General features: G+C 40.5%; 1 protein-coding gene across 1 annotated transcript in view; it reads left to right on the top strand.

Annotated features, from left to right (window-relative positions):
- The window catches only part of arrdc1b (arrestin domain containing 1b), a 33,734-nt gene extending 20,360 nt beyond the window's left edge, over nucleotides 1-13,374 (top strand). The window contains exons 3-8 of the mRNA XM_054757310.1: nucleotides 2,818-2,868; nucleotides 4,734-4,888; nucleotides 5,043-5,225; nucleotides 7,800-7,976; nucleotides 10,121-10,577; nucleotides 10,821-13,374. Of these exons, the coding sequence (XP_054613285.1) occupies nucleotides 2,818-2,868; nucleotides 4,734-4,888; nucleotides 5,043-5,225; nucleotides 7,800-7,976; nucleotides 10,121-10,577; nucleotides 10,821-10,885 (1,088 nt within the window). The 3' untranslated portion in view covers nucleotides 10,886-13,374. The remainder of the gene's footprint in view (nucleotides 1-2,817; nucleotides 2,869-4,733; nucleotides 4,889-5,042; nucleotides 5,226-7,799; nucleotides 7,977-10,120; nucleotides 10,578-10,820) is intronic.
- Nucleotides 13,375-17,831: the final 4,457 nt, after the last annotated feature.

Below are 17,831 nucleotides of genomic sequence, written 5' to 3'. Positions count from 1 at the left end.
ACTCACCAATGGTACAATAATCGAGTTTGTTTTCCAGACAGAAGATTATCACATCGTTGTTTGAGGCATGGGTGACAGGCAGTGTGCTAGCATGGATTAACTTGGAGGTTGTACACTGAACAAATACGCACACAAGCATGTCTCACCTTTATGCATTTACACAAAGCTGCAACATTTGGGAACAACGAAAAAAAGAAAAAAGAATGGGAAAAATGTAAGTATTTGTGGCAGCATTGGTGAAAGATATACATAACTTTCACAACTATGGTGTGTTCAAGGACTGCTGAACAAAGTGCGAATGGTGACTGCTCGCGAAACACAGTGAAACAAACGACACAAACATGCCAAAATCCTGGGCTTTCTAACAGTTATCAGTCAATTGAAAACTATTCATAAATGTGACAAAGAGGGTTGAATCATTTTGAGTGGATCTGTATGGTTAGACAAACTTAGGTTGAGGGTTTTTTTGTCTAATATTCTAAAAACAGTACTTAAAGGGGACCTAATATGCTTTTCATCTTTTCTGACCTATAAATGTTGTTACAGTGTTGTATTCTCGTGTTTAACGATGCCAACGTGTGTATGATAATGAGGTTTGTGCATTTGGAAGTCAGCCCTGAAAGCAGTTTTGGACGGCTCTGCGCGCTGTGTTTTACAGAGTTTTTTTTTAACAGTGAGTTCCACTCACGTCAATACAACCCGGACTTCCTTATATGGGCATGCCAAGTTACACGCTGTTTGCCTGCCCTCCCACCGCCTCAGCCTCGCTCTGTTGTCGAAGATTTCACCTTGTTATCATGCTGAGCAACGGCTCCTAGGAAATGTTTGTTCTTGTGTGAGAGAAAGCTAATTTTGTAAAAAAAAAATTACAATTCCTAAAGAGGCAAGCAACAGGCAGAAGTGGTTCGAGTTGCTGATTCCCGGCCAGCAAGAGAAAAATATGCTCATCTGTCAACGGCAGTTCACGTGGGACTGTTTTGTAAACATGGGCCAATACGAAGGTGGACTATCCGCCACACTGTTGCTGAAGTCCGACGCCTTTCCAACGTTACTCGGTTGTGTTGAAGAGTCAGAAGAGCAAGCTGTAAGTAACGATTTATCAGTGTCCTAACTGTGTTTATTTTGTGTACGTAATCAGACAAAACATATGGCTGTATGTGAAAAGCGGACAGATAAGAGACAGATAAATCGCTGTTTACAATCAACTCCTGTACCAGCAAAATTAGCAAGTGGGGTTCGGCCGGTTTCCAAATTGGAAGTGAACCGTTCTGTATTATTTATTTATGTAATTATTCTTATTCTATTTTCCTATTTGTCTTTTTTTATCTTGCCTGTCTTGCATTGATTGTTTATTATGACTTTATTATAATTTTTGGAGAGCTGCTCTTAACTTGAATTTTTCTTGGAGATTAATAACGTATCTACTGTATCTGCATGACTGACAGGAGGTCTCACTCTGTCTCACATTGTCCGTTCTATGAAGCATCTGAGTGCTGAACCAATGCACAGAGTGAACTCTCTTCCTGCCTGTTTGGAGGCGAGAAACGAAGAAAACAGACATGCACGTACATGGCTATATATGGAGGCCGATCATTTTCATTTATCCTGAGAGTTTTTTTCTGAATCTTGTCACGTTTTTGATCTTATGAGATCTAGTGACAGCCCTGGTACTTAATGTAGTTTTCTGAAACACTGCTTTGCAAAATAGTAAGTCGTACAACAAATGTAACAGCATTTGTAAATCAATGAGAACGAGAGTGATAATACAACCCAATCAACCCCTCAGTTCACTCCTCACAGAGCAGGATATAAATAATTCATGGTACAGCCTCTCTATCTGTGCCCCGCTTTATCGCTGCCCTTTTTCCATATCCCATTCTCTTTCCGAAAATGGACTGCTGTGCCCCCAGGGCTAAGCAACTTAAGCAAGAAAGGTAACAGACGGCCTCACACTTACCACTTCTATGTGCTCTTAAACAAGCAAAACAGAAAATGCACACTGGATGACAGGTGGCATTTGGAAAAGTGATAACGCGTGTGAACATGCGTCTGTCTCTTCAACGCGACATCCTGTCACTATTATCGCACAATGACTTTCAGGAAACAAAGATCTTCCGACTACTGCAGCTGTACAATTGTGACTTCATGGAAAGCGTGTCAGAGCAAGCTGAATTTATGGATTTTCCTATGCGGATGTTATTATTCATTCATAAGTTTGAGTTTGTTCTGACATATCAACTTGTTACTAGGTAAAGTCCATATGATGGTTAACATAGCATATGCTGTACTACCAATCACATTAAACCAATTTTAAAGCTTTTGCAGTTATTGGTTGTGTTTTAAACTCATACGTGTCTACACATGATTCACTGATCTGAGTGTAGGCAAACTAAACCATCATTATTCTGTGATCCATACAGGCAGAAGTGCTGGATGCTGACCTAAGTTGTGCTGGTACAGAACAATGCACTCATCCCGGGGTCGATCGCTGCTTCAGTTGTAGATCATTGATTAACCTGACTGAGAGCTGCGATGGCAGATTACAGTACATGTTTTGGCCAGTACTCTATTAATCACCCTTAGTTTCTGTAGATAATTTTGTTCACTTCAAACAACAAATCGGTTTAACTGCACTTTGAACAACAAAACTGATTTATCAGTGAAACTCAATCCCACTGGGAAAATAGTTAAACCCCTATGGCACGGCATCACCTCTAATGTTATAGTGGGTACAATCATAAAGGAACAAACACACTTAGCTCTACCCCAGCAAATGTTTTTTACGGTGTCGTAACTGATAAAGCTTGTTTTTTGCAGGAACTCTGGCAGCTGGCGAACACAATTTCCCTTTTCAGTTTCTTATCCCAGGTAGGAACTTTCTTTGCCACTCTCTTGCTTATTAACTTCATAGTGTGTGTGACGCACCTACTTATATCACCTGCTTATACCACAATTGCAAGCCAACTGATAACACTGTGGTAAGCTGGATGACACAAAGCAGATACCCAACGATCAGTGTGTGAGCATGGGAGCGCAAATAGTGATTTATGGTTAGCAGTTTGTGTTTCTTATCTTCCTCATTCCCCTGGACACACAGATTCTTAACTGCTAGTGTGTGACTGTGCAAGTAACCTCAAGATCAGTGAAACATACTTAGGATCCGTCAGGACCCACTGTGATGTCTGCCATCTCACACACACTTGTAGCGTAGGCTGAAGCACAAAGGCTACACAGTTATTTTTAGTCCTGCTCCTGTTGTGCAGTCTGGGTTTAATTGGTCGTCATGCCCCCTTGCTTTTCCCACCCCTTCGTAGGCTCTCTGACTCAAAGGCCTTGCATAAAGAGAACCTGAACAAGAGTAGATTTTTAGCAAATGTCATGGTAGTGTAAATCCCGTTGTCAAGCTCTGCCACAGTCATATGTGAGAAAACAGTACTTGTTCGACAGTCATGAGTGTATCAATCCTAATTCATAAGGATTCTAGACCAAGGAAAACATCAGTAGGTGACGACCGAAGCTTTGTGAATGTTTTAAAGAAAGACCCTAAGCAACTGCTGGTAACATCAGCAACAACCTGCAGAAGGCAGGAGTGAAGGTACCACTATCTGGAATATGAAATGTGTTTGTTCTTCAGGACATTCCAAATGGTTGCACTGGCTATGACCAATGTTTAAACAATGGTTCTGATCCATTTTCCATCTTCTCTCAGATTCACACTTGGTTGTTTTTCACCCATAGAGAGTTCTCTGTTTTTCATGTTGTTTTTACCTCTAAATGAAGTCTGAACAGGCAAAACAGATCTTACCTAATCTGAAACTGAGCCTAGATATTCAGTGCTATTTAATGACTGAATAGGCAATGCAATAGGACACACCCAGGCAACCAAACACACCTGTGAGTCACATGTTCCAACTATTTTGCTCACAAGAAAAACGTGTGGGTTCAAAGTAAATTGCGCATCCGATCCAGATGTAAATACCTGGAAATAAAGGCTGAAATGTTCTCAGGACTCATATTCATCTTTTGATGTCAAACCCAAATGCTTTCTTCAGTCTACAGGAAAAAATAAAAGAATTAGACTCACTGTTCCAATACCTCTGGATGGCACTGTAGATGAAGCTCTGCATCTGTTTTCTGCAAACAGTAGTAATATTGAGCAGTAGCGCGAGTTCAGTCATTGTCACTTTGAAAGCAAATTGAGGTACTCTGACAAAGTTTAATTGTGACAAAATGGTATTGGTTGTGTGTAGATACATTCTTAAAACATTCAGTTGTTAATCACATTCATCACTTATAGTATCATGTGCATGTAAATGCAATACAGTCCACTGTCTCCTGAGAATGTTTGTCCCCTCCTGTTTCTGCTGCCATGCAGACTGTGTGAAGGAGGCAGCTACCTGCCTCTCCTGGTTAAATCTTATTGACATCAGCAGCAGTCTTGTCCCTGGAGCAACCTTTCAATGAGGAGCAGGCAAGAAGGAAATGTATTGCAATAGTCAGGCAAAGGGAGGGACTCAATGGCAATGATTGTATAACCTTAACATGGAATAAGCCAATTATTTGCCCAATATATTTCAACTATACATTTTTGTGTACATTTGTTGCCAATTAGCATTTTCTCTCTGTTTCCTTTAAAGTGCTTTTTTGAGTCGCAAACCAAAACAAAACCTGCAGGAATCTGCTTATATGGTTCTCATGGTGATATGCATTCCTTTGCTGTTGTACTCTCCCAGCTGCTGCACCAACTTCATTTGAAGGACCTTTTGGAAAGATTGTTTACAGCGTGAGAGCGGCCATTGACACGCCTCGCTTTGCAAAGGACTACAAAGCCCAGAGGCCCTTCTACCTTCTCAACCTCCTCAACCTCAATGAGGTGCCAGACATTGACGTAAGGCAGATCTAAACAAATGTCTAAGGGATATCTTAGTTCATTTTCTCATGTTTCCTGGCATTTACTCCCTTGTTTCTTTTCCTGTTTCAGCCAAAGTGTTCTGTTTCTGGAGCATGACACAAGCATTGAACTTGCTTCTCTGTCTCTACAGCACTTGAGCTATGCTGTTGCCACAAAGAAGTTTAACTACCTTCTGGTAAAGTCTGGGACCCTGATGCTTAAAGCTCACACTGACCTTAGAGGCTACATTCCTGGTCAGGTGATCAAGTTAGCCACAGAGATCCACAACAAGTCTGGGAAAGACACAGGATGTGTTCTGGCAAGTCTCTTACAGGTAACACCTAATCTAACCTAATCATCAAATATTGTAATTTTTATAAAATATCAGTCGCATCATTTTAATATTGGTCAGATTGTTTGACAGAGAGAGACAGAATATCAACGAATCAAATTAAGAAAATGATTTGACGCTCCAGCAAGACGTGACTTAGTAGTGGGGAAGCCCTTGTTGACATGCACTGTGTTTGCACGTCCAATCGTCAAGGGCACTAGGCAACCCCAAGTTCAGCTCCCTCCATACATTTTCTATGGTACTAAGGACCGGTAACTGACTGGGCCACTCCAAGAGTTCACACCTGCCAACATATACATACACATTTTACGCACATAGCATGTATTTTGACCCTAAATAAACTTGTAGGGTTCGCTGCTATTGGATGTGAGCTAGTAAACCTCACTCCCTAACACCTTAAGAGTCACACTAGATGTCGAGTTGATGGTTCCTGCTTTTAGCTCAACGGCTAGTGCTCTCGACTCTCATTTTACGGCGCTTGCTTTGGACCTTGCCTTGAACACGGGGCAGGCTAAACCAGGCGAGTTACACTGCCAGGTACGCATTTTATCGCATTTTGATGGTATCAGTTTAGTATTCAGTGTTATTAGTTAGTTAGATTCGTCATGCATCTAGATACACACGTTACGATATGATTAAAAATATATATATTTTAAAAACAAAATGATTAGCTACAATTCGATACAGTGTACAAACGATCCGATTTAATACGATTCTGCAGGTACATTTGTTGATGTAGACATTAATCTTACATTATAAAATAAAGAATTCTAAACAATTCTATAAAAGTGGCATCCTGACAGTATTTGATGTTGTTCCTTTCTCAGTTTTACACAATACTTAATAAATAAGATAAATTAGATGCTATAATGTATGTATGTTTTGCTGATATGTTGAAAATCTTTCCCAACCAGCTGGTGCGCTGCTATTTACATCCATTCTCGTCTTCAGGCATGGTATGCTATGGAGCATGCATGACAGTCGTTTCGCCGGCAGCCCAGGCTCTCGCGTTAGGAGATTCACTGTCAGCCAGTTGCTAGTCTTGCGATACCCGGTGCTTGTCTTTACAGTCGATTAATCTAAGGATTTATTGCTGATTCTTATTGCTCCAGGAGGCTTCTACCGATGCAGCCGCATCTCTCGCCAAACCGGATATCTGGTCGCATCGGTTTCTCGTTCACAACCCAATCAGTTAGTCTGGTTTATTTCAAACATGTATACAAGGTTACATTGGCGTATATTTTGTATTTACAGTTTCACAATTCAACATGTTTGAAAAGGCATAGGAAGAAGCAGAGCTTAATTAATCCTACTCCTCTTCCATATCACTCCAATCACATCAATCACTAATACAAGGGCTAGGGACATCAGTCATGGACATCAGTCCCCCAGGTGAAACACCAGAACAAAGATCTCTCAGTTGACCGTACTGGGAACAACAGTTCTTCATTTTCAAGGTGCGTTCATGGACACTCCAAACTCGAAAATCACAAGATCTTTATTATGTGTGTATAGTATGGTCTCAATAAACAGAAAGACAAAGAACAACAACAATTCTTATCAGCCTTTAAGTGTGCTCAGAAATCCCACAAAATACGGTCAAAAATACCCTCAAAACGTGAATTCCACTTTTTTTCAAGGTTGGCAGGTCTGGGATTCTAATGTGCTGCTTCTTGAGCCACTCCTTTGTTGCCTTGGTCATATGTTTTGGGTCATTGTCATGCTCGGGAGACCCATCCAAGACCCATTTTGTGTTCTGGCTGAGGCAAGGAGATTCTAATTCAAGATTGGTACATGTCCTCGTCCGTCAGCCTCTCAACCCGGTGAAGTCTTCCTCTACTCATAGATCCCCAAGGCAGAATGTTTCCACGTCCGTGTTTGACAGTAGGGATGGTGTTCTTGGGTCATATTCAGCATTTCTCTGCCTCCAAACACGGCGAGTCAAGTTGATGCCAAAGAGTTCAATTTTGGTCATCTGACCACATCACATTCTCCCAATCCTTGTCAGAAGGACCTTGAGGACACTGCAGGATCTCACTCCTTTCCACGACCAAGTGTGTTTCAAATGGTTTTCTTGGTGACTGTGGTCCCTGCTGCCCTGAGATCATAATCAAGATACTCGCCTGTAATTCTGAGGTAATCTCTCAACTTTCTCAGAGGCCTCCATTCCCCACGGGGTGAAATCTTGCATGGAGCTTGAGCGAGTGTTATCTTGTAGGAGGATCAAATACTTATTTCACCCAAATGCAAATACCTTTTTTCCTGGATTTTTTTGTTGATACTCTGTCTCTGCTTTCAAATAAACCTACCATAAAATGATGGACTGTTTTTGTCTTTGTTAGGGTGTAAACTTACAAATTAGCAGCGGATCAATAAGTATTTCCACTTCTGTAAAGACATGCAAACATAGGCATCATGTAATCTTCACAGAGACAGGGGAGATTCAAACCCAGACGTGCTAACCACGTGCACCAGCATACCTCCTGTCTAGAAACTGTCCCTTTTTGGTTTGTTTATCTCTTTGCTTGCATGTCTGTTGTTTTATTTCCGAACCAGAAAGTGACCTATAAGACCAATCGGCCCGTGTTTGACCTCCGAACCATCGCCGAAGTGGAGGGAGCTGGAGTGAAGGCAGGAAAACACGCTGAGTGGAGAGAGCAGATCATTGTTCCTCCTCTTCCTCAGTCAGCTTTAGCTGGCTGCAGCCTCATAGATATCGACTATTTCATTCAGGTACAGAATGTGGGTCAGACTGTACAGTGCGTACCCACTGTATTTGCAACTAAGTCAGTATGAGTGTCTTCTGTACCAGTACAGATTTACTGTACAACAGGTAAGCAAGGAATGCTCCTCCTGTCCTGATTGTGTTGTATTGTATTTTTTAAATTTGGGTTGCCACTGGACAGTAGAACGGAGCCTTGGTTAGCGTCTGCCCGCCCGTCGAAAATTTACGGCAACATTTTGCCTCGGTTTGAGTACATTCTCTGGTTACCGTACAACACGCCGCTTGTCTTAAGGTGTTACTAATACCTTAATCGAAGACGTGACTGTTCCCAAAGACACTATGTGTCAGCGAGATCAACACCTTCCTCTTCAACACCACCTTCCTGTTTTGCCATGGGTTATATCTTGAATTCAATACCGTGCGTTAGCAACTTTCTTGGGCTCCATTTGGGGTTATTGATGTGAGAAACACGATTGAATTCAAGATATAACTCATGGCAAAACAGGAAGGTGGTGTTAAAGAGTTTGTTTCTCCCTTTCAGTCATCATTTACATGTATTTATATTAGGGATGCTCCGATCAGGGTTTTATGCTTCTGATTCCGATACTGATCACATGGATTAACTGTACATTTTTGTATTTATTTATGATGAGTGCTATTGGCCAGGGCCGCCACTAGACAGGGCCCCTGGCCAATAGATAATGTTTATTAAACAACAACACACAAATAGCGTTTGAAGGACAAGACATAGAGTATAATGACAACAACATACACTTGAAAAAGTTAGTAGGTACCCGATGGACGTAATATTCACTTCCCTGTGGGAGAAAAACAAGCTCCAAACTAACCGCATTGCTTGTTTGTTTTAAAAACAAAATGTCACAGTGGTAAAATGTCCCATTTGGAGTAGGAAGACGAGAAGCTCGGTGGATAATTCTTGCTATCTAGCTAGTTAGACTAGCTAGTTAGTATTATTGCACTACAAATTGGAAGTGAATGGTTCCGTATTATTTATTTATTTATTTATTCTTATTCTATTTCTTATTTTTCTTTTCTTATCTTGCCTGTCTTGACTTGATTGTTTATTATGACTTTATTATGATTTTTTGGGAGCTTCTTGAAACTTGAATTTCGCTTGGAGATCAATCAAGTATTTATCTATCTCGTTAGCTGGGGGCATCAACAGCTAGGCAAAGCGTGTAAAGAAAGATGCAAGAGAAGTCGAACACAATAGGTTTCCCAAGGGAGTGATCAAACACACTGGCATCGATTGGCGTAGCCTGTGTTAAGCTGTCAAACAGAAACCCTTGATGTTTTACAGGCTAGTGTTGATTCTCGTAGCAATACGGGACAAATTGCATTCCTTGTTTGCTCAATACGGGTGTTGTCAGCCCTACGTGATACGGCACACATGAACATTCATGTCATGTTTGTGTTGTCATGGCATGATTAGTCATGTCGCCGCCGCACGGCCATCGGCGTCTGTGATCGGCTTTGAAAGGCATTTATCGGCACATGCCGATCGCGTTTTTTTTTTTTACAGAAATCGGCCGATACTAATCGGTGGCCAATGTATTGGAGCATCCCTAATTTATATGCATTTCAAAAAGTTTCAAAAACTGTAATTTTAAACCTATAAAAACTGTTCCAATTTTTGACTTTCAGGAAAGGATTAATTGGGTTTACATGATTTCTTATGAGAAAAACGTATTCAGTTAGTGTCTGGCCTTCTGGAACTAATTAATGACGCTTACCAAGGTGCTACTGTACAGGGTTTGAGTGTGGACACATCAACTACTACTTTAATGTGCTGTATTTCTACAGTGGTGTGAAAAAGTGTTTGTCCCCTTCCTGATTTCTTTATTTTTTTGCATGTTTGTCACATTTAAACGTTTTAGATCATCAAACACATGTAAATATTAGTCAATGACAACACAACTTTTTATTGTTTGGCGAAAGGTAGCTTGGTTGGAGATGGCACTGCATTCAGTGCATGCTTTGGCCAGCACCACAGCCTTGGCCACTTTGTTTTAATATTTAAGTGTGACCAACATGCAAAAAAATAAGAAATCAGGAAGGGGGCAAATACTTTTTCACACCACTGTTTATATGTATGTCGAAAAGAAACATGATATCATTGCTTGTCTTGCAGGTATCACTCAAATCTCCAGACGCAGTAGTCAGTCTGCCCATCTACATTGGGAACATTGCCGTGAACTTGTCTCCAGCCGGGACTTTGCCTTCCAGTCCAGACCACTCCGGTGTGGCAGCGGCACCCAATGCAGCAGGAGTGACACCCAGCGCCCCTCCGGCTGAGGACGATGTACAGCAGTGTGCAGCTGGTGCAGCCAGCGATGAGATCCCCACAAAGAGACATTCTCAGCAGGATCCCTCTGGTCAGCCTGTTGCCATGTCGCCGAGTGCTTTCAGCCATGCACCTGGTGCAACGTTGCCTCCCAGCCACAGACAACCAGGCGCTCCGGCCCCCTTGTTCTGTGTTTCGACGGGGACCACAATACCGTTTTTCACAGAGGGAGACCCCACACCTCTGCCCACTTCTTGTTCTCTCATCCTCCCACCAGAGTACAGCAGCTGGGACTACCCTCATGGTAAGCATATGATGAAAACAGCATGCTTGGAAATATCATAATAAATGGGTCAAGAGAATACATCTTCTTAGGCAACCCTTTCTTTGTTTGGTCAGCACTAGCTCTTAAATGTCACATGGTTAATTAAAACAACTTTGCATAATTAGATTGCCGTTGTGTTATGTAGATTAATCTAAATAATACATACAGTACAAATACATTATGATATTGAATCGTATTTATTCATATTTATTTTTGTCACAGAGCCTCCACCCTCTTACGAAGAAAGCTGCAGCAGTACAAACTTCAGTTTTGACAGTAGACAATAGAAGAAAAAGCAGGCGATGAAGCACCGCCCACACCTTTCTACACTCACCTCTGGACAAAACATGATGGAAATCCCATGGGTGATGAAAGGACTGACTCCAAAGATAAATGTGTCTTCTATAAGTAAAAGGGATCATGTCTTATAGTGAATATAATCATCTTATACTGAACTCACATCCCATCAGGTAGCGATGGACTGAGCAGCTTAGCATCATTGGAAAGATTTCATATCAGATTTGACTCTTCTTGCTTCAAGGAAACAATTTTTTTTGTCAGTGCTCTGATTGTTGCACATATTAGCCAAACAGCAGGTGAGACTATCCTGTACTATCCTGGACAGGCCACCACCCGGGGACTGTATAGTTCCGTCTGGGGTCTTAACTGCCCACATGTGCAACTGCATAACAACGGATGATGGTTGTTGTCGGACCTGTGTTCCAGATGTGTCAGGCCATGACAAACGTCACAGTTGCTTCTGTGACCTTGGGTCTCTGACACTCAGGTGAAGTGGAGCCAATTCCTGTGCAGGTGAGTCGGATTTGGTATCTCCTCTTAAAAAGGGGGCAACATGTTCTCTGAAGGTCCTTGGGTTCTCGAGTTACACCTACAACTTGAGAAGAAGTTCAGAGGAGGAGTTGTGAACGGAATTCCTAGAAATCCAGAAACATAAATATCTTTTTTTGGAAAAAAAAAAAAAAAAAGCAGGTTATGTGACCCGTGGGATAATCTTCTGTGGTACGAGTGACTATTAGCCAGGCTTGTAGCCCCAGTGAGAGATTTTATCCTTTAAATCTCAAATGCTTTCCTTAGTCATCACCTCCGTTTGTGAGCTTCATTCATTTTCTATGTTGCTTGTCCTCACCGGGATCGTAGCAGTATGCTGGAGCCTATCCTAGCTGACTTTGGGGTGAGCATCATAGATGAAATGTGGTTTCCTGTGCAGATTGGCTGGACTTAGCCTTAAATGTTCAAACCCTCAAGATGAGTTTGACAGTTTGGGTCTGTCATTTTTATTACCAGGCTCGCCGCAGTGTTTCGCCTGTCCGGTTTAAGAATACCATCCATCCATTTTCTGTACTGCTTGTCCTCACTAGGGCCGCGGGTATGCTGGGGACTAGCCCAGCTATCTTGGGGCGAGAGGCAGGGTACACCCAATACTGGTCGCCAGCCAATTGCAGGGCACACTCAAAATACACTGGAGAGATTGCATTCTGATGTCTTCAAAGGAATATGAGACAATCCCTGTGAAAATATGTTAAGTTGTCCTTTTTACCGTTGAAATGTTGAAGAGAAGAAAAAGCTGGAAGACATCTTTTTCTTAGTTTTAATGACAGCCTGCACAAAACAGCTGCACAGTCAAAGCAGATGTAATATACAGTTGCACTCAACGCTCATGGTAAATTATATTTATTTGCAGTTTATAAATTTGCTCTAGTTTGCATTCAACAAACAAACCAACAAAAACTATTTAAACAATTCAACACAGCGGTCAATAAAATTTTTAATTGAAAATTAATTTAATTTACAATGAGGGCTGATTATTTTTGTCCTTTGATACATTTTAACTGAAATCAGTCAACATATTTTAGAATATTTTCATTTACATTTTTAAAAACATTTTTATGTCATGAATATGTTTAACTCGTCCTTCACATATGTTGTTTTTGGGGAACTGAAGACCTGCTGATCTGAATGTATCTTTTTCTACTCATTTTCTCCATTGTAGTGCAATCCTATGTCTAGTTCGTGCTTTCAGACACAAAATAAGTTTTTGGACTTCAGAAGGTAACGTTGCCATATATTTTCCACAGGATATACCATATAAATTGGTAAATAGTTCACTGGTTATGTCAGTGATTATTGTGAAGCCATGCCTTAAACTGGTCTTGGTCCTCGTCATTCACTGTTGGAGCATGTGATGGAGGTCAGAATGTGCTCCTGTAGCTTCATGAGAAAAGTTCAAGTGCACTTCATATATACAACTCAAATGCAGCTTTGCAAATATTTTTAAAAAGTGAAAACACTGGACTCAGTGGCAGAGCTACAATGGAGGTGGTGGCCACCCCACTGGCCATCTAGACATTTCGGGTATCAACTTGTTGCCACCCCTATGTGAGTAATGGTCTCACCTTGGCCACCCTAGTGAAAAATGTCTGGCTCTGCCACTGACTGGACTCTTACGCCCATTGGAATTGCTGTAGGAAATATGTGCATATCCCATCATTACCAAGTGAAGTAGCACTGAAGGGATTTTGCATTGCTTTTAACAACACAGATTGGGTTTTGTTTTTCTTTACCAAGGGGTACAATAGCTTTATGATTCTCCTCGTGTTCTGTGCATTTTTTATATTTATCCTCCTTCTCTTCCTTCACAAATTGTGGTGTCTGTTTCGTTTTTTTTTTTTACTACTACTAGCACCTTCTGTAATATTTCAGCCTGTGGTGCAGTAAAGTTGTACTGTGCAGTAGAACAATAAAGTCATCTATGTAATATGTGGACCGTGTCAATTTAATGCTTCTTAAGCTGTAATTTTAATTAATCGTCAACAAATATAAACCAGTCTAATCTGTTTAATGTTTCATGTGCACTTTACCACAAACCAATGGAGAATAATACTGTATGATTTGATAAAACCGCAGCCGCATGGTCGCGGTCTGGTTGGTTTCAAGCCCATTAACACAATTAGGTTTTCATATAATGAAACGCTTCCATCAGCGAAGCGGTGTTGACTTGGCCGCTGGTATTTTACACAAAGGCTACCTCATGTTTATTCACAGGTCATCCATTGAACAGACGAGCGCTTCTACTAAATTTCACCAGACAACTCCATAAGGAAAGGTCATCTTAGCATTGTAATAGTAAAAATTACACGATGAATGTCATGACCATTTTTTTTTTTTTTGCCAGTCATCTTCATAATAAACAACCACAGCTATCAGGAATTGCTGAGACTCGGAGAAAACCTTTTCGAACGTTATCAGCGTGTTGTACTTTAATGTAACACTTTTAATCATGTTTGAAATAAACAACCAGTGGCAAAAATCCCTTTTCATTGTAGGATAAAAGAAGCTCGGCTTCCTCATACTCCTTTTTGGATGTGTTGAATTGTCTTAAGTGCCAACAAGTGATGCACTTTAGTTTTAGTTTACTTTCATTTGGTCTATTTCAAATATGCACCCAACGTTACATTGAAATACATCATATCACAGTTCAACATGTCCAAAAAGGAGCAGGAAGAAGCAGAGCTTATTAAATCCTAACCCCTCTCCATATCCTAGCAGTCCCTGTTTTAGATATGGATTTGTTCACGCTCTTGTGTCCATAAAATAAGCTTGTCTTCCTTCCTCCTACTCCTTTCCGGATGTGGTGAATTGTCGAGTGTCAATATGTGATGTACTACTTTAATGTAACATAGTGTTCGAAATAAACAAGCATAACTATGGAGGAAAAGGCTTCTTGAGACGTCATCTGTACTTCTGTGTAGAAGGTGTCGGACGTTTCGCTCCTCATCCGAAGAGCTTCGTCAGCAAACTAATAAGTGCTGGTAGCTTAGGCCTTAAATACAGTAAGAGTGGGCGGAATTGGTGTGCCAACACCCTCCTCCTATTGGTTCGTTACACTAAGCCTGGGCGGAGCAGTGGTATCCTGTTATTCACACTTACGATAAAAGGGAAGTGTCACTCCCTGAATTGGGTATGAACGACTCTGATACTGGCTTGTTAGCATCTATTGTTCTGGCTCGGCCCTGCCTTCACCTCATTTGCAAGACTAAGAGCTGTGGGTTTTGGTCTCAGTAACCTGCTGAACACAGGGTCCAAATTAAACCTACCACTGCTCCGCCCAGGCTTAGTGTAACGAACCAATAGGAGGAGGGTGTTGGCACACCAATTCCGCCCACTCTTACTGTATTTAAGGCCTAAGATACCAGCACTTATTAGTTTGCTGACGAAGCTCTTCGGATGAGGAGCGAAACGTCCGACACCTTCTACACAGAAGTACAGATGACGTCTCAAGAAGCCTTTTCCTCGATGGACAACTCCTGTACGACTGAGAGCCTACACAGACGCAAGCATAACTATGCTGAGACTTGGAGAAAAGACAGGATTAAATTGAATCGGCTTCTGCTCCTTTTAGGACATGTTGGATTGTGCAAATGTAAATGGAATGTACTTTAATGCAACACCGTTAAGCATGTTTGAAAAAAACAAAACCATAACTATGAGGAATTGCTGAGATTCTGAGAAAAGATCTGCTTCTACCTACTCCTTTTCAGACATGTTGAACTGTGCACGCGTAAACATAATGTACTTGAACGTAACACTGTTAATCATGTTTAAAAATAAACTAAACCGTAACTATCAGGAATTGCTCAGACTGAGAAAAGGTTAAACAAAGTTAGCCTTTTTCGACTCCTTTTCCGACATGTTAAATTGTGCAAGTCTGAAGGTGATGTACTTTAATGTAACACCATGAAGCATGTGACTCGGAAAATAGGTAGGATTAAATAAGATCGGCTTCTTGTGTGTAAACGTGTCATGTTGTGTCAGGTAAAATTGTAAATAGGCATGTTTGAAATGAACTAAAGCATTACACTATCATAAACATACAATGGTGTGATTTTTTTTTTTCTAGACGGCACAAGTCATGGTTCCATTTATCACAGCAGGTCTTCCAGGTCCTGAAGCAGCAAAAAAGCCCCAGACCATCACACTACCACCACCACATTTTACTGTTGGTATGATGTTCTTTTTCTGAAATGTGGCGTTACTTTTATGCCAGATGTAATGGGACACACACCTTCCAAAAAGTTCACCTTTTGTCTCGTCAGACCACAGAGTATTTTCCCAAAGGTCTTGGGAATCGTCAAGATGTTTTCTGGCAAAATTGAGATGAGCCTTAATGTTCTTTTTATTCAGCAGTCGTTGAACTCTGCCTTGCAGGCTGTTTTTGCCGAGCCAGTCATGAACACTGACCTTAACTGAGGCAAGTAAGGCCTGCAGTTCTTTGGATGATGTTGTGGGGTCTTTTGTGATCTCTTGATTGGGTTGTCGCTGCGCTCTTGGGGTAATTTCGGTTGGCCAGCCACTCCTGGGAAGGTTCACCACTGTTCCATGTTTTCGCCATTTGGGGATAATGACTCTCACTGTGGTTTGCTGGAGTCCCAAGCTTTAGAAATGGCTTTATAAACTTTTCCAGACTGATAGATCTCCATTAATCTCAATCACTTTTTCACACAGGGCCATGTAGCTTTGGATTTTTTTTCTCTTAATAATAAAAAGTTTCATTTATAAACTGCATTTTGTGCTGTCATTGACCAATATTTAAATTTGTTTAATGATCTGAAATACACCACTGTACTATTCAAATAACATATTTGTTGTTCGATTTTGAGGGGACATTCCATTGTCCCTGGGTCAGGATTGGGACATTCAATCCCTCATAGTCATGACTTAAATTTAGATAATTAAAATGATAAATTATATTTTATATTATAAATTAAATAGAAACTGTAGATACACCACCACAAACAATAAAATGTAACTTTGGGGATGTTTTATAACCTCTTCATGGCTTCAACTACAGTATTTGTCATGTGACAGGAAGCAAATTGCAGAAGAGCAGAGTGCCCCATGAAAAGGACGTGAAGCATGACAGAAATTCATGGTAAACTTTACAAAAAACAGTTTGTTTATCGGGTAGCTCATAGTTACTCTGAATGTCCAAATAATCAGAATAACGGAATTGAATGTTGTGTATTTTGATTGTATTGTGTATTAGATTTATATTTTTGAATTATTTCCATCCATCTTCTATGCCACTTATCCTCACTAGGGCCATGGATATGCTGGAGCCTATCCCAGCTGACTTTGGGCGAGAGGCGCGGTACACCCTGGACTGGTCACCAGTCAATCGCAGGGAAAAATGAATGTAATTGCTCGTTTCCATTCCATCAAAGATGATGTAGAACAGTTTGATGGGCATAAACATCCATCCATCTGTTTTCTATGCCGCTTATCATCATTAGGGTATGCTGGAGCCCATCCCAGCTGACTTTGGGCGACAGGCGGGATATACCCTGGACTTCGTAGGGCACATATAGACAAACACATATAGACAAACAACCATTCACACTCACATTCATAGCTATGGACAATTTAGAGTCTCCAATGAACCTAACATGCATGTTTTTGGAATGTGGGAGAAAACAAGCATATCCAATTTGTGCAACTTTCTTGTATGGTTTCAGCACATAGAGCATTCATTTTTAATTTCAAATTTCATAATTGCTTTTGGCAAAAAAAAAGAATGAATAACTCCATCACAGCACATATTTTTTACCCGAAGTTCAATCACCTCAATAAATATTTGTCCGGCTATGCATTTTTGTACATCTTTTTTTTTTGTGTGACATTTTTAAATTACATATTCTAGTTGAAAAAATGCATTTTTTGGTGGTAAGATGGAAATGGCTATAATTCTTATTTTAATAATTTCATTACAGCCACTATCCGTGTTCAAGTGTTTTGACACAATGGAGATGTAAAACATACCAAAATACTTCCAATAATTACAAAAATAAAGAAATCCAGAACTAATTAGCTGGAGAATGACCCCATTTAAACATAATATTATACATAATATATACTCCACATGCAGTGTTGTCATATTTTCTAATTAATGGTCAGAATGTTCATGGGTCATTCACATATTTATTAACCACATTTTAAAATGTGCAAAAGATTGTTATGTTTTACCTTAGAAGTGGACTCACAACTTGAGATGTGATTATTCAAATTGAAATTGGAATGTTTTTAAACAAAATATAGCATGAAATGTCATGGGGATGTAAATGGCACCGAATTGTAGGAATGACCCTCATGATGATGTGGCTCAACCCATGCTCCTTTTATATAGTAAGAATTATTTATGAGGATTCTGAGTCATAC

This window comes from Dunckerocampus dactyliophorus, chromosome 17, assembly GCF_027744805.1.
Source record: "Dunckerocampus dactyliophorus isolate RoL2022-P2 chromosome 17, RoL_Ddac_1.1, whole genome shotgun sequence".
In the NCBI taxonomy this organism is placed as follows: Eukaryota; Metazoa; Chordata; class Actinopteri; order Syngnathiformes; family Syngnathidae; genus Dunckerocampus; species Dunckerocampus dactyliophorus.
Note: the sequence above shows the minus strand (reverse complement) of the source record. Positions and strands in the feature narration are given on the sequence as shown.